The following is a 21,974-nucleotide window of genomic DNA, read 5'->3' as shown; positions in this document are numbered from 1 at the left end:
AGAATAGGAAGTGTGGCGAGCGCAGCGTCCCCTCACGGGCTTCACAGGTATCCGCGTCCCCTCACGGGCTTCACAGGTGTCCGCGTCCCCTCGCGGGGCTCGCCACACTTTCTATTCTCAACTCCACGCTGACGTGGATAGTGGGGGTATGAAAAGGTCGTAGGACGCGTACCGCTGCGCTCGCCACGCTTCGGGTTCGCGTTGATAGTGGGGGTGGTACAGCCTCAAAAATGCCATTTGGGGGCCATTAAACATGTTTCATACTAATTCCAATGCATTTGGATGCTTTTCAGTGAAAAATCGCATGCGATCGCATGCGATGCAATTGCATGCGATTTTGACAAAAACATGAAAAAAACGGCAAAAATCGCATCGCATGCCACTATATATGGCATGCGATGGCATGCGATGGGAGCCGTAATAATCCACAAGTACCCAGTCCAATATTCAAATAGGGGAGCCACACCTACTGCCACCCCAAACATCACCGTCCTGGACTCACTGGCCGTTAATGTGACCTCCCCTCTTTGAATTTTGGACTGTGCTGGAGTCCAACCTATGTAACTGCCCCTGGCAGGGAAGTCCAGGAAAAGAGCATTTTGTACCTAATGGAATGGGTCATGTTGGAGGGTATGCAAAGCCTTGAACTGTGAGGAGAGCAGTGAGTGCCCCCAATATCATCTGCAGATGGCGCTATATGCTGTGAGGTTCAGAATGATGGTGCTCCCACCACAGTGCTACCACAGCACTAGCCTTTGCTGTATGCATCCGCCATCTCCCTGACTATCACACTAAAAGTTCCTTTGATTGCAGAAGGTCAGGGGGAACGTCACCCAGAATATGCATCTGATGGAGAGTGAGAGGTAAAGAAAGTAGACATGGGGGATATTTGTCATAGCTTGAAGAGAGATAAAAGAGGAGAGAGATAAAGTACGAACCAAATGACACAAGCTGATTGGCTGCTACTTTATATCTTTTCCCACAATCCTTAAGGCATCCAAACAGTACAGATTGTTAGGATATCCATCATTTCTTCCAGATGTTTCAATTAAAATAACTGAGGTACTAACTAACACCTGTGCTCAAGCATAGATATGCTTAGATTCTATTGGGAACATTTCCTAAGATTGGAGTTCTATCTCAGATGGGATGTTGCTATTGGCAACCAATCTATTATTTTGTAGAAGGTGGTAAATAAATAAGAATACAATCCCGTCTTAGCAATTTCCCCCGACTTCTCATTTATGTAGCACCTTGTAGAAGATAATAACTTGAATCTGATTGGTTGCTATGGGCAACATCTCCACTCCATATTTTTACCCCATTGACTGGAGAATTATGGCCCTCATTCTGGTTGGCTCGCAAAGCAGCAAAGTAATGCTGCTTTGCGAGCCGTGTAGCGCCCCCAGCCGTTCGTCCGAACGCTCGCTATTCGCAGATTCCCCCCGCATCGCTGTGAAAGGATGATTTGCTTATACATCCATTTGCAGCCTTGCATGGGTGACGGAAATCGTTTGATGGTCGTCGACCGTCGAATAATTTCAGAAGCGCTCGCTTATCTAAGTCACTCCCTTCATCCTGGCTCCTAGATTTTTTTTTAAATTGTCGAGCCCTGCTGTAGAGAACCAGAATGAGGGCCAATGTCTCACAATCTTCCAGTCCCACAGTCTTATTGAGTTTAATGCTAATGTCCCTGCCCAGGGTTTGCGGCTGGAAGCTGACTGGATGAGCCTCTTTCTGCTGAATTTAAAGCCACGTGCTTCAGGAAAGGGAATATTTTTGGGAAATATTCTCATTAAATGATCAGTAGGAACTACCCTAAAATCTGCACAGCTAAAGTAAATAAATAGGGTCAAATTAAATAATGAGTAACATTATGGTTATCACTCATTGCTCATCTTAAACATTGCTCCACCGAATCAGCTCCTAACTGCCATTTACCAAACACGCCAGGATTTGATTGGTTGAGGCCCCACTTAAAGCAAACAAGTGATAACAATAATATCATTCATTGTTAAATATGCTCCATAGTATCCATAGACCAGCGGACTGTTACAGAATGTTTCTGTGTAAGATGCAAAAAAGTGTCCAACCCTAAATGACGTCCGTTATTAGTAAAGTAATAAAAGTTTGATTTACAGTTCTAATCAATTTCATGCTCAATAAGAAAGACATGCTGTATATAAAGATTGGATGGGAAGGAAACTGAGACCCACCCCCTCATTAATAACAATGAAAAGATAGAAACATATAGTAGAATTTGACAGCAGATTAGAATCACTTTAATAAGCTTAAAATGTACTTGCTCGTTAGTTCTTTACAGCTACCACCTTTGACGTGGGGCTATTCAACTACCCTGTCTGAGATACAATTTCTACAGGTTTCCCCGGAATCTCTCCCTCCAGTCTCAGCACATGTCCACATGTCTTAATACTCATTTTCCGTTGGAGAATATTTCCCTCCTGTATATTTGAAAATGTTCTAGCTGATTTTGCATTTGTTGCCAAGATTGCGCACATTCTGAGAAATACATTGAACCAGCCCGAATATTGATCAGGCTTATACCATACATTCCAGGAAACTAAGCTGCTGTTAATGATTGGTTAGAAACATAAAAACAGTATAATTTATTAGAAATTACGGTACTTATGTAGTATCTGGGCTGCCGATTTTTTGATTGTATGCCTTAAGTTAAGGCATACAATCAGATGCGATGCGATGCGATGCGATATCGCATCGCATCGCATGCGATGCGATGCGATGCGATGACCCGATTTTTCCATAGGATTCAATGTTAAAATGGACTGAGTCCATTTTAACATGGAATTCAATGGGAAAAAGGGGTCCTTTACATACCCCTACTATCCAAGTGGGCATGGAGTTGGATATAAACCTGTGGCGAGCGTAGCGAGCCACCGAGCCCGAAGCGTGGCGAGCGAAGCGAGCCCCGCGAGGGGACGGTATTCTGTGTCCCCTCGCGGGGCTCGCTGCGCTCGCCACGCTTCGGGCTCGGTGGCTCGCTACGCTCGCCACAGGTTTATATCCAACTCCATGCCCACTTGGATAGTAGGGGTATGAAAAGGACCCCTTTTTCCCATTGAATTCCATGTTAAAATGGACTCAGTCCATTTTAACATTGAATCCTATGGAAAAATCGGGTCCATCGCATCGCATCGCATCGCATCGCATGCGATTTGGTCGGGTGCGATGCGATGCGATGGACCCGATTTCAAAATCGGCAGCCCAGTTACTACATAAGTACCGAAATTACATTACATAGAGCTGAGGTAACGTTTCGGATGTAGTAAGAAGAATACATTAGGGTGTACTGTTCTTAGATTCACCATACAACATAAAAGTGCATAATGGTGCCCATACACGGTCCGTTTAACGGATCCGTTCAGGACTTAAATAGTACACATCGTATCGGATCGCATGCCTTGTGCATGCACTGCGATCTGATACGATGTGTAGCTAGTACAAAAAGTATGTGCAGTACATACTTTTTGTACCGTACTATGTGATGTGCGGGAGCGCGCATCGCATAGTACAGAACGGAGCCGGACACAACGGAGCGTGTATGGGCTCCTTAACACTTTAATGACTAAAACAAAAAGCCTAATTGTTACTTTCTTTTATAGTAATATTCTTTTCCTTAAAAAAAAAAAAAAAAACAGCTATATAATTCTGTAAAGAGCCATACAAACTGGGCATTTTTGCCAGGCATGTATGGCCAGCGATGAAGTGCACACCGCTGGCAGGAAAATCGCCCAGTGCATACACACTGACGGGGGTTAACGACGTACCATAGTAGAAGACTTTTCAAAGCTGTTCACTCATTCTGTCAAACAGGACGGCGGCATCTGGCGACAATGCAGGAGCGCACATCAGTGCTCATCGCCCAGCCATATACACTAGGCGGTTTTGAGCTGAAAGCAACTCAAACGGTAAAAAGTGAGCTGCTTTCACCTCAAAATTGACTAGTGTGTATGGGTCTTTACCATTTCCAACATGCGTGCACTGTGGGAGCTTTGGGGTGGGAGGGCACTCATCCAGCACAGCTCCAACTTCTAGGAAGACGAGTGGAGGACCAGATGGGCCACCCACATGGGGTAAGTATGGAACAAGGATGGGGGGAGCTGGTGGTATGGAACAAGGCAGCAGGGAAAGAAGCAGGCTGTAGATAGATAGAGAGAGGGGCAGGACTAGATAGAGCAGAGGGTGAGAGGGAAGACTGAGGTGACCCGGCATATTCAAAGATACAGTACAAGTCAACCAGCTCCTGACATTTTAAACATACAGTGTAGTGCAATATTTACTAGGAATACAGTCGTATTCAATGGGAAAAAGGGGTCCTTTTCATACCCCTACTATCCAAGTGGGCATGGAGTTGGATATAAACCTGTGGCGAGCGTAGCGAGCCACCGAGCCCGAAGCGTGGCGAGCGAAGCGAGCCCCGCGAGGGGACGGTATTCTGTGTCCCCTCGCGGGGCTCGCTGCGCTCGCCACGCTTCGGGCTCGGTGGCTCGCTACGCTCGCCACAGGTTTATATCCAACTCCATGCCCACTTGGATAGTAGGGGTATGAAAAGGACCCCTTTTTTCCATTGAATTCCATGTTAAAATGGACTCAGTCCATTTTAACATTGAATCCTATGGAAAAATCGGGTCCATCGCATCGCATCGCATCGCATCGCATGCGATTTGGTCGGGTGCGATGCGATGCGATGGACCCGATTTCAAAATCGGCAGCCCAGTTACTACATAAGTACCGAAATTACATTACATAGAGCTGAGGTAACGTTTCGGATGTAGTAAGAAGAATACATTAGGGTGTACTGTTCTTAGATTCACCATACAACATAAAAGTGCATAATGGTGCCCATACACGGTCCGTTTAACGGATCCGTTCAGGACTTAAATAGTACACATCGTATCGGATCGCATGCCTTGTGCATGCACTGCGATCTGATACGATGTGTAGCTAGTACAAAAAGTATGTGCAGTACATACTTTTTGTACCGTACTATGTGATGTGCGGGAGCGCGCATCGCATAGTACAGAACGGAGCCGGACACAACGGAGCGTGTATGGGCTCCTTAACACTTTAATGACTAAAACAAAAAGCCTAATTGTTACTTTCTTTTATAGTAATATTCTTTTCCTTAAAAAAAAAAAAAAAAACAGCTATATAATTCTGTAAAGAGCCATACAAACTGGGCATTTTTGCCAGGCATGTATGGCCAGCGATGAAGTGCACACCGCTGGCAGGAAAATCGCCCAGTGCATACACACTGACGGGGGTTAACGACGTACCATAGTAGAAGACTTTTCAAAGCTGTTCACTCATTCTGTCAAACAGGACGGCGGCATCTGGCGACAATGCAGGAGCGCACATCAGTGCTCATCGCCCAGCCATATACACTAGGCGGTTTTGAGCTGAAAGCAACTCAAACGGTAAAAAGTGAGCTGCTTTCACCTCAAAATTGACTAGTGTGTATGGGTCTTTACCATTTCCAACATGCGTGCACTGTGGGAGCTTTGGGGTGGGAGGGCACTCATCCAGCACAGCTCCAACTTCTAGGAAGACGAGTGGAGGACCAGATGGGCCACCCACATGGGGTAAGTATGGAACAAGGATGGGGGGAGCTGGTGGTATGGAACAAGGCAGCAGGGAAAGAAGCAGGCTGTAGATAGATAGAGAGAGGGGCAGGACTAGATAGAGCAGAGGGTGAGAGGGAAGACTGAGGTGACCCGGCATATTCAAAGATACAGTACAAGTCAACCAGCTCCTGACATTTTAAACATACAGTGTAGTGCAATATTTACTAGGAATACAGTCGTATTCAATGGGAAAAAGGGGTCCTTTTCATACCCCTACTATCCAAGTGGGCATGGAGTTGGATATAAACCTGTGGCGAGCGTAGCGAGCCACCGAGCCCGAAGCGTGGCGAGCGAAGCGAGCCCCGCGAGGGGACGGTATTCTGTGTCCCCTCGCGGGGCTCGCTGCGCTCGCCACGCTTCGGGCTCGGTGGCTCGCTACGCTCGCCACAGGTTTATATCCAACTCCATGCCCACTTGGATAGTAGGGGTATGAAAAGGACCCCTTTTTTCCATTGAATTCCATGTTAAAATGGACTCAGTCCATTTTAACATTGAATCCTATGGAAAAATCGGGTCCATCGCATCGCATCGCATCGCATCGCATGCGATTTGGTCGGGTGCGATGCGATGCGATGGACCCGATTTCAAAATCGGCAGCCCAGTTACTACATAAGTACCGAAATTACATTACATAGAGCTGAGGTAACGTTTCGGATGTAGTAAGAAGAATACATTAGGGTGTACTGTTCTTAGATTCACCATACAACATAAAAGTGCATAATGGTGCCCATACACGGTCCGTTTAACGGATCCGTTCAGGACTTAAATAGTACACATCGTATCGGATCGCATGCCTTGTGCATGCACTGCGATCTGATACGATGTGTAGCTAGTACAAAAAGTATGTGCAGTACATACTTTTTGTACCGTACTATGTGATGTGCGGGAGCGCGCATCGCATAGTACAGAACGGAGCCGGACACAACGGAGCGTGTATGGGCTCCTTAACACTTTAATGACTAAAACAAAAAGCCTAATTGTTACTTTCTTTTATAGTAATATTCTTTTCCTTAAAAAAAAAAAAAAAAACAGCTATATAATTCTGTAAAGAGCCATACAAACTGGGCATTTTTGCCAGGCATGTATGGCCAGCGATGAAGTGCACACCGCTGGCAGGAAAATCGCCCAGTGCATACACACTGACGGGGGTTAACGACGTACCATAGTAGAAGACTTTTCAAAGCTGTTCACTCATTCTGTCAAACAGGACGGCGGCATCTGGCGACAATGCAGGAGCGCACATCAGTGCTCATCGCCCAGCCATATACACTAGGCGGTTTTGAGCTGAAAGCAACTCAAACGGTAAAAAGTGAGCTGCTTTCACCTCAAAATTGACTAGTGTGTATGGGTCTTTACCATTTCCAACATGCGTGCACTGTGGGAGCTTTGGGGTGGGAGGGCACTCATCCAGCACAGCTCCAACTTCTAGGAAGACGAGTGGAGGACCAGATGGGCCACCCACATGGGGTAAGTATGGAACAAGGATGGGGGGAGCTGGTGGTATGGAACAAGGCAGCAGGGAAAGAAGCAGGCTGTAGATAGATAGAGAGAGGGGCAGGACTAGATAGAGCAGAGGGTGAGAGGGAAGACTGAGGTGACCCGGCATATTCAAAGATACAGTACAAGTCAACCAGCTCCTGACATATTTTAAACATACAGTGTAGGGCAATATTTACAAGGAATACAGTCGTATTCATATTTTGGATAATTGGTCATTCTGGCTGGGTGGCGATTACCTGCTCTGCAAATTATCAGCCCATTACTGGTGTGTATAACCCCCAAAGTACCAACCACCCAGCACTTAACTGTCATTTCTCAAAAGCAGCATGTTAGGAACCGATTGGGTGGTACTTTGGGGGACAGTCAATCTCCTGCAGCCATCTCTCGATGGGGATATGGCGGCGGGGCCCTATTTAATGCTGTCTTCCTCAGCAGCAGTGAACAGGGGATCTCACAGAACAAGCTCGTCCTGCCGAGAACGGCTGGGAAGTGACGAGCACCCGGCCGCAGCTCGCCGATTCCTGGCCACTTCTCGCAGCCACGCCCCCTTCTCGGACATCCCGCCTGCGATTACTCGATTGAGCAGACCGAGAACGGGACAGGGTCATGGCTGTAGGGCCAGCTCGACAGCCGTGACCCAACATTAAATACCCCCCTTTATCTCCGTCCAAGGCCTAGTACATCTTTCCCTTACTGCTATAAGTATATATATATATGGAGATTTAGAAAAGACAAAAAAAATAAGGTGTTGCCCAAGCAACTAATCAAATTCTATCATTTACTGTATCTAACACATTCTCTAAAATAATAGCCATCATATGATTGGTGGCTCTGGGTAACACCCCTTTAGTATGTGTGGCAAGTTTACCTCTATGAATGCACTGACTGATAGCTGTATGTACAGTTCTCCGAATAGGTCACCTATAAACTGTCTTTACACCATGGCGGGTTGGTGCTGACATGTATCATGCAGCAGATCCGATGATTGCAAGAGTCCCTCCATGCTGCCTTAAGCCCCATACACACTACGCAATCAATGTACTTGCTGATGCCGGTGGGGAAGGGAACGACGGAGGGAGCGGCGGCCATGTTGCAGCATATTCCAGTGGTGGACAGCGAACAAGAAAAATGTCATGTATAGTGTGCAGGAGATTGCGGAAAAGTGGAACGTGTATGGGCCATAGGGTCGACCCAATTAAGGTCAACAGTCAATAGGGTGACCCTTATTGGTCGACAGGCCATAATTCGACACATGTCGACATGGCTTCGTTTGACAGGGTTGAAAGGTCAACACAATCAATAGGCACTGGACATTACAAATGTATCGGTGGTTCCGCACAGTGGCCCTTATTCTGGTTGGTGCGGTAATATCCGCGTGCGTTCGTGCCGCCGATGTTTTGTGTCTGCGCATGTGCAGAGGCGTCTCTGCGCATGTGCGAGCGAGGCGTACGGCCAAATCCCGCATGAAATGTGAACACACCGAACAGGGGGTGGAGAGGGGCGTGAAGGGCTATTTGGGCTCATTACCATATGCGTACGCCCCGCGTTTCATGGGCGTTCCCATGCAAACGCTGGGCGTACGTATGGTAATGCAGTCGGGACGCACGTGTAGGGGGCGGACATATGACATCGCTGGATGTCAGCTGCCCCCCCAGATCCCTGCTTTTGCACGGAAAAATGTCAGTGTGGTCTGAGGTTGCGGGAGATGGTGGACCACTCGGTCCTGCATTCGATGGTCTGCGACCATCGAATGATGGGGGAGGTTCCCTGAGATGGAGGAGGCGTATTCCATGAAAAGTACACGTGCGGTCCGTTCGGCCAGCTTCTTACCGCGTACGGACGGAGTTGGCGATCCGTATGGAAGGCGGGGCTTCGCACGCACGGTCCTGGCCGCATATTCGGATCCGGCCCCACCGATCAGAATAAGGGCCAGTATCCGCAGTAACTAAAAACGACACAAGCATTGGCACTGAGGTGGTCTTACCTACTGCAGACCCTTCACAATGACTGGGACTGCATGATCGGCTTCCCACTCATTTCTGTTGCCATTACCTGTGCAGAATTATTTGTAGTGGGAGGAAGGGGACATCTGTTTATTCATGAAACCACCCATTGGTTACCCTCAGAAGCAGTTACAATCCCACTGATATTATTCAAATGTTTCTGCCTTGAATAATTTTTTTTTAATAAAGTTGAAGTATGTAGCATGACTCTATAATTAGGATAATTGAAACTGCATTCTCGAGTCATTTAATTTTCTCCATGCTTGTAATTTACTTGCGCATTTATTTCGGCATGGGATTTATCAGCAGATTGCGGATTAATTGTCTTCAGCGTGAGGCAAATATGTCTAAGGAAATAGTTTAGAATTGTCTTTGTAGAACATTTCCCACTTTATATACTGCAAAAGCGTAACACCACTGTTTAAAACAGGAATGAAATGCCGCTGGGGGCTTGACCTTGACTTCTAAGGCGATGATTGAAAGGTAAAGGGGGGTTTCAAATATAGCAGCAGCTGCTGATTTTATATTAAGGACAAGTAATGAAAGCCTAAATGCATAATAATAATAAAAAAAAATAGAAATACAGTACAACTATGCAATAAGTCTATAAGATACTGTATAATATATGCTTATTGCTCAGTAAACAAAACAAATACATTTTCAATGTACTTAGCACTTGGACTGATAAATAGGAAGTGCATTAAATGACTCTTAGAAAAAAAACACAAAAAGTGACAACTCCCCCCTAATAGCGCTATTGGCCACTTATTGGCCTAGCAGCTCCTGATTGGCCTCTCGGTGCATCTAGGCGGCCAATAGCGCCTAGCTGGGGGAAGGGCCGCAGAAGGTAAATAAACTCTTGACGGTTTATCTTTCATTTACACTAACATCAGCCCTGTGCCCAATGCCCAGGGACTCCGGGGACAGCCCTGGGCTTCAGCCTGGGCAGGGGTAACTCTGGAGGGGGAGGACCCCCTTTATTACGTGGGGTCCACCCTCCTCCAGGGTGCTTACCCGGGCTGACCAGCCACAGGGATAAATGCATAAAAAGTTCCCCCTGGCTCTGGCATTACCCTGTTGGTGTTTGGGCCTGGTGCTGGTTGTCAAAATACAGGGGACCCCTACTCATTTTGTCCCCCGTATTTTGGGAACCAGGACCGGCCCTTGAGCCTGGTGGTGATTTTAGAAATCCTGGGGATCCCTATGTTTTTTGACCCCTGAATTTCTAAAACCGGAACCTGTTCTTTTAGCCCGGGGCCGGTTATGCTCAGGAGGGGGAACCCCAAGCCGTTTTCATGACATTTGCCAAAAATAACAATCTTTTGGCACAGAGGGGCAGATATATTAAGCCTGGTAAAGTGATAAAATGGTGATAAAGTGGAAGGTGATAACGCAGCAATCAATTAACTCCTAACTGTCATTCTTCAAAAACATCGGACTGGCTGGTGCGTTATCACCTTCCGCTTTATAACCAGTTTACTGGGATTAATACATGATATCGTTCACTGAGGTCACCTGGAGCACTGCTGACCATGCAGCCACTGACGATATCGGCAGATTGGACTGCATGTTTAGACGACCGGGGTACCATTAACGATCTTCGGGAGCAGACATCGTTAACAATATAGTGGATACACACTGGGTCTGATTCATTGTTGAGCGCATATGCAAAATCTTTCTCAAATGAGCAAAACCCTGTGGTACTGCAGGTGGGGCAACTGTAATGTACATAGGGAGAGTTAAGCTGGCCATACACCGCTGTGATGTATCCATCCGATCCCCCGCGAGCCACCCAGGACCTTCCCAGATGGCAGGATCGCATGCGATACATTCCGATTGTACGGGTCTGCGTGCCTATCTCCTCACATGCAAATGCAGGGATTCACCTGGCGGGGGCATGACCTTTCGGTGGCCGGCTTTTACCTGTTTGTTAGGCTGTGAACATTCGCAGCCTAGCGAAAAGGTCTGAAATAGGCCCCAAATTCATTGTAAGTAATAAGTTCATCATTAAGCAAGGGGGTTAATGACCTCACCCAAAACAATCAGCTATCGCTGATATAAAGTATAGCATGTGATATAACTGGACAAGGCGGACAAGGCATATCCTCATTGCAGGCGTATACACTGCTGTGCGGACACTGAGGAGGGATGCGGTCATTTGGTCTACAGCATGTTGGTCGACAAGCACTGGGTCGACATGGAGATAAGTCAACATGAGTCAAGGTCGACACGGTTCTAGGTCGACATGGCTTTAGGTCGACAAGTAATTAGGTCGACACAAGCATTGACATGGGGTTATTCACTGTTTTTTGAACCAACATGTGCCGACAGGCGGTATTTCATGTCCTACCATCCACTAGGGCGTGGTGTGAGAATAAAATAGTGTGCCAGGTGCAGCGAGACACCGTGCCCTGAAGCATGGCGAGCACAGCGAGCGATGCGAGGGGATGCGGTGCACTTCAAAGTGTGTCCATGTCGACATTCGGGTAAAAAAAAACAGTGAAAACCCCCATGTCGACCTTTTGACTGTCGACCCAGACCATGTCGACCTAATGTTTGTGTCGACCTAAAGCCATGTCAACCTAAAACCATGTCGACCTTGACCTATGTCAACCTAGAATCCTGTCCTAATGCTTGTCGACCAACATACTGTAAACCAAATGATCCCGACCCACTGAGGATGACATACAGTATCGTTTCTATGTAAGCACAGAATGCAGAAACGACTTTAATGTAGAGTAAACTAATGACAGGAAGCCCTATGTGACTGCTGTAATGTTATAGGGTTAGGCGTTATCCTGGAGCTGTCACTTGCATATTAAATAGGTATTTGAAGGATCCACTTAACATTAAAAAAGCATTATATACTGCCAGCTAATTGTAGTACATTCTTCTATGTGTAACTTTATACACGTGTGCAGCAAGGGGAAGAGTGCTTTGCTGTAAGCTCAATGGACCAGGCCAGATAGCTTGTGCCCGCACAACGGCTTCCTGACACTGCTGGTAGGGTCAGCATCGTAGACATTTAAAGATGGTCACAACATGTATGGGCCTGATTCAGGTCCCGATGCATCTGTGGCTACAGTCATAAACAACAGATGTCCGGTGCTTTGCACATGTGTGGGATAGTGATACTGTACAGTACAGGTCCTGCGTCGATGGAAGCAGTACAGCCGTATACGTCAACACTATGCAGCCATTTGGGTGTGGGGGCGTTTGGCCTCCTGGAAGGAGATGTGGCTGCCGATCTGTGTGACCTCATGGGTCATTCATCTAGCCAATGGTGTCGGATCACAAATGCATGAACTTATATCAGATGCCTCATGCTGCATTCCAATATGCTAAATGCAACCACATCTGAAATAGGTCCCATGTAATAATGTAGGCACTAACACCGTGCTATAAACCATTGTCTGCAGAGACATTGTTTGTGCAGATATAAAATACTGACCTTAGTATGGTACCATATATACAAAGGTAACGTATACATGCAGGGGTCATCTTAAGAGAGAAAAAGGAGTCACTTAAAAAGGAGGAGTCACTAGGAGACCCTAGTTCAGGAGTTCAAAGTTCAGTGCGCATGCAGTGGTCTCCGAGAAAATGTCCTCTGCGCTATTTTTTAATTTTTTAAATTAAGGATTGAGCATAAATAAAATACATGTACAGGTATCAGTCACAGTTAGACATTACAATATGAATATATATGTGTTGTACAATTTTATCTCACAGAGAAAATAATACAGATGTCTGTAAAGAAACAGAGTACATGGACAATGCAGGATTTGGATGGACACAACTGGAAAGATGCTCGTAGTCAAGCAGTAGTGCCATGTGTTGGGAGATCAATCGGTTCCTCCCCCGTCTCTGCGCCATTTTATCAGTGATGTGTGCAGCGCTGCTGCCGATGCGGGACTCTGGAGGGGTCAGTAAATGGGTGAAGGAATCCAGGGGCCTGTGTGCACCTTACACCTTTTATAGCATTTACTATAATGTGCTGAGCCCTGCATGGTACCAGGTACCTGATGGGTTATAGTATAATTAGCGCACGTCCCTTTACAACGGGGCTCCCCCCGGGTCCCCGCCGCCTCGCCGGCGGTCGCACCGGGTCCCCGCCACCTTGCCGCACCCCCCCTTAACCCTGTCCATCTCCCTGAAGGGGAGACGGACAGGGTTCCCGTCCCCCCACCGATGGGAAACTGAGACGCACGTGCGTGTGAGACGCACGCGCGTCCCAGTCTCTATCGCCGGCGCTCGCCAGTGCAAGGGATCTGGCGAGCGCCGGCCAAAGATGTCTCCCGCTCCATCTGTATTTGATGTGAAGTATAATACATAGAGCCACCACAACTGCTATGGCTATTGTGTGTGTCTACTGGGTGTCTGGCCAAGAGGTTGCCAGTGTCAATGCCAACCTTTTGCTTTTGTAGACAGTTTCTCTTTGGCAACATTGTTCATGTTGACTATTTAGGGTCAAACTACCGACTATTGACCTGTTTTACCATTATCTTTCTACTGCAAGGCCTAACAATCGGATTGATATACGGCATCAGGTCTGATATACACAAACATATTTGTTGCACAGTCAAATATATACGACCTGGTGACAAGCCCAATATGCAGTACCATATAAGATGCCAAGACTTACATGGGAATCATATTGTAGGCGGAATACTGGCGATATCTGGGAGTGCCTCGGAAAACGCAGGCGTTGCCCGGCCGTTGGGTGGTAGGGTTGCTGGTGACAGCAATGACCTCCTTCTCACCAAGGCCATCGCAATGCAGCGGCTGCGAACAGGGGGAAACACCATTCTATGGTGAGTGATCCGGAACGGTTTCCCAGAGTGCATGGCTGCGAACGCATTAGCAGCCTTGCACAGGGATGGGGGGGAGACCTTGATTTGAAGGCATTTACCTAACCGCTGGGCTCCAAACATTTGCAGCCCATTGGTCAGGTTTGAATTAGGCCCTAAAATTGCACCATTATACATAATTGTAACACAAGAACTGGAGATGTTTGACATTTGTTAAGCACATACAGTATTATGTCATTGTCCTCTGCAATCCGATAGTTCACACTCCTGTCCCTCTACAGACTTACATATTAAAACTCTTCAATTTCTATAAGCTCATGTAAAACATATATACTGTATTTTTACAAACACACACACACACACACACACACACACACACACACACACACACACAGTATGCATGCAGTTGTATAAGGTAATGAATGAATAAAGGCAGTGTTGTGCTTTGCACTCAGGTGGGATGATATACTGTACTTACTGTCCGCTACAGTGCTCTCCTCGAAGGCAAGATTATCAAACCCCTGGTCATCTGACCACACAGGCAGGACTGTCGGAGTCATGTTTCTCTCCAGGAGAGCAGACCCAGGTCCTGCTTTGTCTATATCTGGAGATACCGCCGATGGATGATCAATCACGCCTGATCCGCTTTCTCCTTCGATTTCAATCTGCAGCTTGCTGGCCCTTCTCTGGTCCAACACCTCTCTCCGGTGAGACGCTCCGGGACACCTAGAAACAAGAGACACTCTTCAGTAAACTGCACTGGACTGCTTTGGACTGTTTCATTTTGCATGTTGTGGCATGCCACTGTACCTCCAGGATTAGCTGGGATTAGGTTCTAGATCGCATACCAGGCTTCTATTTATGTAATTGTAAAATATAACGGCATTAACTTTAATTCAACAGTTCTTGAGACTTTTTTTGTGTGATTTGGATGAAATTGCTATCATTGAATTAAATACTGTAATAATTGTGTATACGTAGCCATGTAAAGTTGGCACCAGCAACATGCTAAAAAACTTCACAATACCTCTCTAACTACTAAATCTTTGTCTGCAAGGAAAGTACTAAACTTTATTCTTCAAGACCCTGTCTTTCTTTGAAGGCAGCTAAAACCCTCATCCACTCACTGGTCATCTGCAGACTGGACTACAGTAACCCACTCGTCTCTGGTCTCCATGCCTCCCACCTCTCTCCACTCCAATTGCTGCTCTTAATGCTGCTGTCCAGCTCAACTTCCTCCCCAGACGTACAGATGTCGTTACATTGTACACATCGTACACTGCTGCACCACGGCCGCTCGTGCTTGTTTGGGGCGCCAATGTCATACCCATGGTGCATGAATGCTATGTTGCCCATCAATGTGTTTCTATGACCCGCAGAGCAAAATATACGCATGAGCGTGGCGGCAGGATCATGCCAATTGCCATGTATGTAGAACATGGCGATTTGTGTGGCAACAAGGAGTGTGACAACATCTGTACAACTTCTGCCTCCCATCTCCTACATACCCTACACTGGCTCAGATTCCCCTTCAGAATCCAATTTCCACTCCTCACACACATGTACAATGCCCTCACCCAATCTTCTTTTATTTTACATATCTGACCTCATCTCCCTTTACACTCCCACCCGTCCACTTCTCTCTCTACAAATGATTGGCACATCTCCTGCTAACTGGTTACTTCTCCCATGCTGCTCCCTACCTCTGAAACGGGCAGGGCCCTCTTCCCTCTTGTGCTTTTTCTTCTCTCCCTTATACTGCCAACAACGGCCGAAAGGCTATGGTTATAGCCACCACCACACTGCTGATTTGGGTGCTATTATCGCAAATACCGCAATGATCACCCCCTTTGTCCTTTTTCTGCAATGTTTTGTACTGTAACTCACGTTTTTATGTACATACTGTTCTTGTTTCTGGTGCTTGGACCCCCTGTAGCGCCATATAAATAAGGGATAGTAATAATAATAAAAATATTCTCCCATCCCAAACTTTAGTACAGATGTGCTGGTGGGAATCATGCTGGAAATACATTTACATTTTCTGACAATGCTAAGAACATATTGGCGGGACTTCCCGTGCCATACTGTTATACAATAATATGTACACCATAATATACTTTTAAATCAGGCACTACTTGGGTGTATAGAAAGGCATCAAATGCTGTTTTATTCTGACTAAAGGTGCCCATACACGCACCGATGCGGGCTGTGCAATGTGTGCTTTGAGGTGCGCGCTCCCGCGGCACCTCATTGCACAGTACAAAAAGTATGTGCTGCACATACTTTTTGTACTTAGTTTTCATCGCATCGCATTGCATGCACAACGCATGCACAAGGCATGCAATGCGATGCGATGCGTGCTAGTTAAGCACAGAATGCACACCCGCATCGGGACGTGTATGGGCGGCATAACTGTTGGATTTTGACTATATAGTCAATATTTCATAGGAAGTTAGTCAGAAGCACACGGGGAAATTTACTAAGCCAAATACGGCTAAAAAAATCGTATTTGTCTAGTAAAACATGGGTCCTCCGGCGTAGATCACGTCCTCTTCGGTCCATTTAGCATCCAGGACTGTATTGAGGAGAAACATAGAATCATAGAATTTAACGGCAGATAAGAACCACTTGGCCCATCTAGTCTGCCCCTTTTTTAAACATGTTACCTCAAACCATAATTGATCCTTATCTTTTTGTAAGGATACCAATATGCCTATCCCAAGCATGTGTACATTGTACTACTGTATTTGCCTCTACCACCTCTTATAGGAGGCTATTCCACTTATCTACTAATAGAGAGAAAGTAGGCGGCGCTAGAGGACACCAAAGACACACAGTCTTATAAAAAAGTACAAATTTATTTAACAATAATCACAATAAACAATTATAAAACTGAAAACACCGGCCGGTGATTTGAAAGGTTAAGAAAACCTATTGGTGCATAAGTAACGATTTTAGAGCATCTCCAGATATACTAGATGCAATTTGCATAGCCCAGCAGAGATTGTATGGTACTATTTATGTCCCATATAAAGCACATATATTAATGCAAAGCTTTATCAGCAGTTGAAGCAGACATAGGGTTAGTTACTGGCAGTCTTTTGTGCAAAGCAATGTTAATCTGATATCAGAAGCTTAAATAGCGTTTTAGGCAGACATACTTCTTTTAAGCACAATCAAGGGTTAATTTCCAGCCAAACGTTATAACTCAGTCATTAGAGCCACATAAAAGCTTGAAGATGTTAGAAAGCTTTGTAAATGAATGGATGCAAAAAAGGTATACTTATGCTCCGTTTGTAATCCACTGTTAGGGGAGTTGATTCGATTGCCCACGCCTGGAGAGGGTTCACGGCTGTTTGCGCTGTCAGCCTTATCTCAAACACGCTGCTCCGGCTTCCGGGTCTCCCAGCAGGGTGCTTTCAGAGTGTCAATTGACAAGATAGAGTTTTCCTGTGACGCGTTTCCCCGCCTCTTGGAGTGTCAGCGGCTTCCTCAGATTCTGAGGAAGCCGCTGACACTCCAAGAGGCGGGGAAACGCGTCACAGGAAAACTCTATCTTGTCAATTGACACTCTGAAAGCACCCTGCTGGGAGACCCGGAAGCCGGAGCAGCGTGTTTGAGATAAGGCTGACAGCGCAAACAGCCGTGAACCCTCTCCAGGCGTGGGCAATCGAATCAACTCCCCTAACAGTGGATTACAAACGGAGCATAAGTATACCTTTTTTGCATCCATTCATTTACAAAGCTTTCTAACATCTTCAAGCTTTTATGTGGCTCTAATGACTGAGTTATAACGTTTGGCTGGAAATTAACCCTTGATTGTGCTTAAAAGAAGTATGTCTGCCTAAAACGCTATTTAAGCTTCTGATATCAGATTAACATTGCTTTGCACAAAAGACTGCCAGTAACTAACCCTATGTCTGCTTCAACTGCTGATAAAGCTTTGCATTAATATATGTGCTTTATATGGGACATAAATAGTACCATACAATCTCTGCTGGGCTATGCAAATTGCATCTAGTATATCTGGAGATGCTCTAAAATCGTTACTTATGCACCAATAGGTTTTCTTAACCTTTCAAATCACCGGCCGGTGTTTTCAGTTTTATAATTGTTTATTGTGATTATTGTTAAATAAATTTGTACTTTTTTATAAGACTGTGTGTCTTTGGTGTCCTCTAGCGCCGCCTACTTTCTCTCTATTAATATCCTTTTTAAGAGGGGTTGAGTATCCCCCCTAGACGGCAGCAAGGACACAGCAATTTTCCAGCGCTCTGCTATCTATTCCCTTTTCCACTTATCTACTACTCTTTCTGTGAAGTCATTCTTCCTCAAATTTCCCCTGAATCTTCCTCCCTCTAGTTTCAGTGCATGTCCCCGTGTTCTGCTGCTCCTCTTCCTGTGAAGAATGTCTCCCACCTGTACCTTGTTAAAGCCCTTGATATATTTGAAAGTTTCTATCATGTCCCCCTTTTCCCTTCCCCCCTTTCCCTTCTCTGCTCCAAAGTATACATATTAAGAATTTTCTTCTTTCCTGGTACGTTTTGTGATGTAGGCCATGCACCATTTGATACCCCTTTCAGACCGCACAAAAAACCCGGTATTTTGCAGATTTTTAACCGTTTTGAAACGTAATCTGTGCGGTCTGAAAGGTGCAAAGTGATTTTACCTTTCCAAAAACCCGTTTCAGACACGTTTTTTTTTGGTGACAAAATGGATCTGAAACGGGATTCCTACCCCCCCCCCCTCCCCCCTGGGCAGAGCACGGAGGGGAATAATCGCGCTGGGGGCAGGGGGTCCCTACAGTGTATGTTATATCAGTGGCGGGGTCCCTGCAGCTACTAGTTCCCACAGGGGCGTAACTACCATAGGTGCAGGGGGTGCAGCTGCCAGTTGCTAAATAGGGGGCTCTTACAAACTTTTGCTATGGGGCCTACGAATATCTAGTTACGCCTCTGAGTTCCCATACGCTGCAGGGACCCCGCCACTGATATAAAATACACTGTAGGGACGCGCCCCCCCCCCCCCCCCCTGATACACCAACCTGCTGTCAGTGAAGTTGATGCTTACAGCGCAGCCGATGCGGTGATGCCTCCCGAGCCGAGTCCCCGCTGCCAGCGGTCCGTGCCAGTGGCGACATGTCGCATACCTCCCAACTGTCACGATTTTAGAGGGACAGTCCCGATTTTCGGGTCCTGTCCCGCTGTCCCACCCGCGGCAGGCATTGTCCCGCTGCGGGGGGTGGCAGTTGGGAGACCCCCAATCTAGTAGAATAGATGCTGTGCGCATGCGCACAGCGCCTATTCTCGTATGAAAATGAGGTCGCGGCTAATTAGCATAAGCCGTGCCCTCATTTGCATACGCCCGCCCCCTTTTCGGGCGCGCGAGTGTCCCTATTTCATACGGACAGAAGTTGGGAGGTATGTTGTCGTGTCCTGCTGTGATGCCTCCCGAGTCCCCGCTGCTGCCGCCGCCGAGCGCCCTCCTCAGTCATCGCTGCCAGCGGTCAATGCCAGCGGCGACGCGTTGTGTCCTGCAGCCGGCGATGCGCTGCGACCGCCCTCCCGCATGTCCCTGTGCACAGCCCGCAGGGACATGCGGGGATAGGAAGCAAGGCGCCTGCTCCTCCCATACTACTAACCCCCGAAAGATGGGGACATCGGGACTTGTATCAGCAGCATGGTAAAGGCGGCCGCAGCTCCGGGCATGTGTGCGGCTGGGATGCTGCTAATACAGCAGGCAGCACACCAGGGCTGCTCCCGGGGCTCATGGGTGACTGGCTACTGCTGGGATGATGATAACAGGGGTGCACAGGGCGGCACAGGTCTGCCCCCTCCGCGGCTACAAAGTCTTGGTGGGGACCCTGGGGCTCCTCTGTAAAAATTGATTAATTGGGCCCCCCCCCCAGATCAGTTCAGCGGGCAGCCGCTCTCCCCCCCCCCCCCCCCCAATATCAGTTCAGCGGGCAGCCGATCTCCCCCCCCCCCCCCCCCCCAATATCAGTTCAGCGGGCAGCCGCTCTCCACCCCCCCCCCCCCCCCCCCAGCCTGGACCGGCCACAGTGCACAGGGGAGCAATGTGAGCCGTTTTCACTTTCGCTTTCACACCGCAAACCTGCTTTAGACCAGGTATTTAGATGCGGTGTGAAAGGGGGTAAACTTCCTCTGACCCGTTTGAAAAAAACGTTTTAAATACCTGGTCTAAAGCAGGTTTTGCGGTGTGAAAGCAGCATTAGTTGCCCTTCTTTGTACAGTCTCTAATGTATTTATATCCTTCTGGAGATATGGCCTACAGAACTGAACACAGTACTCTAGAGTCGTACTATTGACCTATACAGTGGCATTATTACTTCTTTCTTTCTACTGCTGATACCTCTCCCTATAAAACCAAGCATCTGACTTGCCTTCTTCATTGCTTTGTTACATTGCCTACTTGCCTTTCAGTCCCCTAAAATAGTGACACCTAGATCCCTCTCTAGGTGTCACTATTTCAGGGGACTTAAAGGCAGGTAGGCAATGTAACAAAGCAATGAAGAAGGCAAGTCAGATGCTTGGTTGCATAGGGAGAGGATAATGCCTCTGTATAGGTCATTGGTACGACCTCATCTAGAGCACTGTATTCAGTTCAGATGTTTGTTTACATCCTGCGGCTCCTCCTCCCGACTTGTATGATAGATGTCTGTGGACACATCTGTAACTTAGCAATTTGTTTCAGTGTTGCAATGTATGCTGTAATTGTGCTACATAATGAAGTCCTCATGGTTCTTTTAACATACTGTAGTAGTGGCTTTTCAGACTGCAAAGTTATAAGGGGTATTCAGGTTTTAGATCCAGTGTCTAGGTCGACACCCAGACCTGGCGAGCGCAGTGAGATATGTGAAGGGACGCAGTACACTCATAAAGTGTCTATGCCACGCATGTCCAAACTATGGCCCTCCAGCTGTTGTGAAACTACACGTCCCATCATGCCTTGCCACAGTTTTGTTATTAGGGAATGCTGGGATGTGTAGCTTCACAACATCTGGAGGGCCACAGTTTGGACATGCCTGGTCTATACCGTATAGGGTGTCATGCCCCCCAAAAATTCATGAAAAACTCATGAGGACCTTTTGTCGACCTTTTCAAGGGTGATTTCTTGACCATGTTGACCTTTTGACTCTGTTGACCATTCGTTTTCGACCTTTTGATTGTAAACCTAGAAAATGTAGATCTAAAATAACTAACCCGTTTTGCTCTGCCAAATTTTTCAATAAACGCTATATTTTTTATTTATTACCGGTTATTTATATAGCGCAACACTTTACAGAGTATACGTGGCCACTAATATCAGTCCTGCCCCAGTGGAGTGAGCCAATGAATGCACCAGTATATTTTTGTATTGTGGGAGGAAACTGGAGTACCTGGAGGATACCCACCAAGCACAGAGAAAATAGACAAACTTCCCATAGTTAAGGCCATAGTGGGAATCAGACCTATAGGGGAAATGTAATAGGGTGAGAGAATCAGAAAGGGAGAGATTTGGTAAGAAGACTTTTTTTTTTTAAAGCGGCAATCATTTACACTGGAAAACCAGTTTGATTTTGCAGTGTAAATGATTGCCGCTTTAATAAAACTGGAGATTTCTTACCAATCTCTCACTTTCTAATTCTCTCACCCTATTACATCTCCCCCATGACCTCAGTGCTGTGAGGCAGTAATGCTAACCATTACACCAACCGCGCTGCCCAGTATATACATGTTATGGAGTACTGACTAAAATAGATTGATTTACAGGCCCAGGTCACTAAACCAATCAACCAGAACCATGATCTTATTTTGACGATCAGTCTGGGCATCAGCGTAGTGTTTTCTTCCAGTCTCTTGAATAAGACATCATAATTACTAACCTTCTACTAATTAGACTGATAATCTGCACCCCCCCGCCTCCCCATTTCTGGCACCGTTAGGTGATTAAACGCTGCTGGAATAAACTGGTGCCTTGTCCTGTGTTAAGTAACCTGA

At 46.7% G+C, this 21,974-nt stretch overlaps 1 protein-coding gene across 2 annotated transcripts in view; it reads right to left on the bottom strand.

The window, feature by feature from the left end:
- Positions 1 to 21,974, bottom strand: part of LNX2 (ligand of numb-protein X 2) — a 132,632-nt gene that overhangs the window by 41,633 nt on the left and 69,025 nt on the right. For both annotated transcript variants that reach the window (XM_083169865.1, XM_083169864.1), the window contains exon 3: positions 14,453 to 14,700. In XM_083169865.1, coding sequence (XP_083025991.1) covers positions 14,453 to 14,700 — 248 coding nt within the window. The remainder of the gene's footprint in view (positions 1 to 14,452; positions 14,701 to 21,974) is intronic.

Source organism: Crinia signifera, chromosome 2, assembly GCF_055691185.1.
Source record: "Crinia signifera chromosome 2, ASM5569118v1, whole genome shotgun sequence".
NCBI classification, from domain to species: domain Eukaryota; kingdom Metazoa; phylum Chordata; class Amphibia; order Anura; family Myobatrachidae; genus Crinia; species Crinia signifera.
Note: the sequence above shows the minus strand (reverse complement) of the source record. Positions and strands in the feature narration are given on the sequence as shown.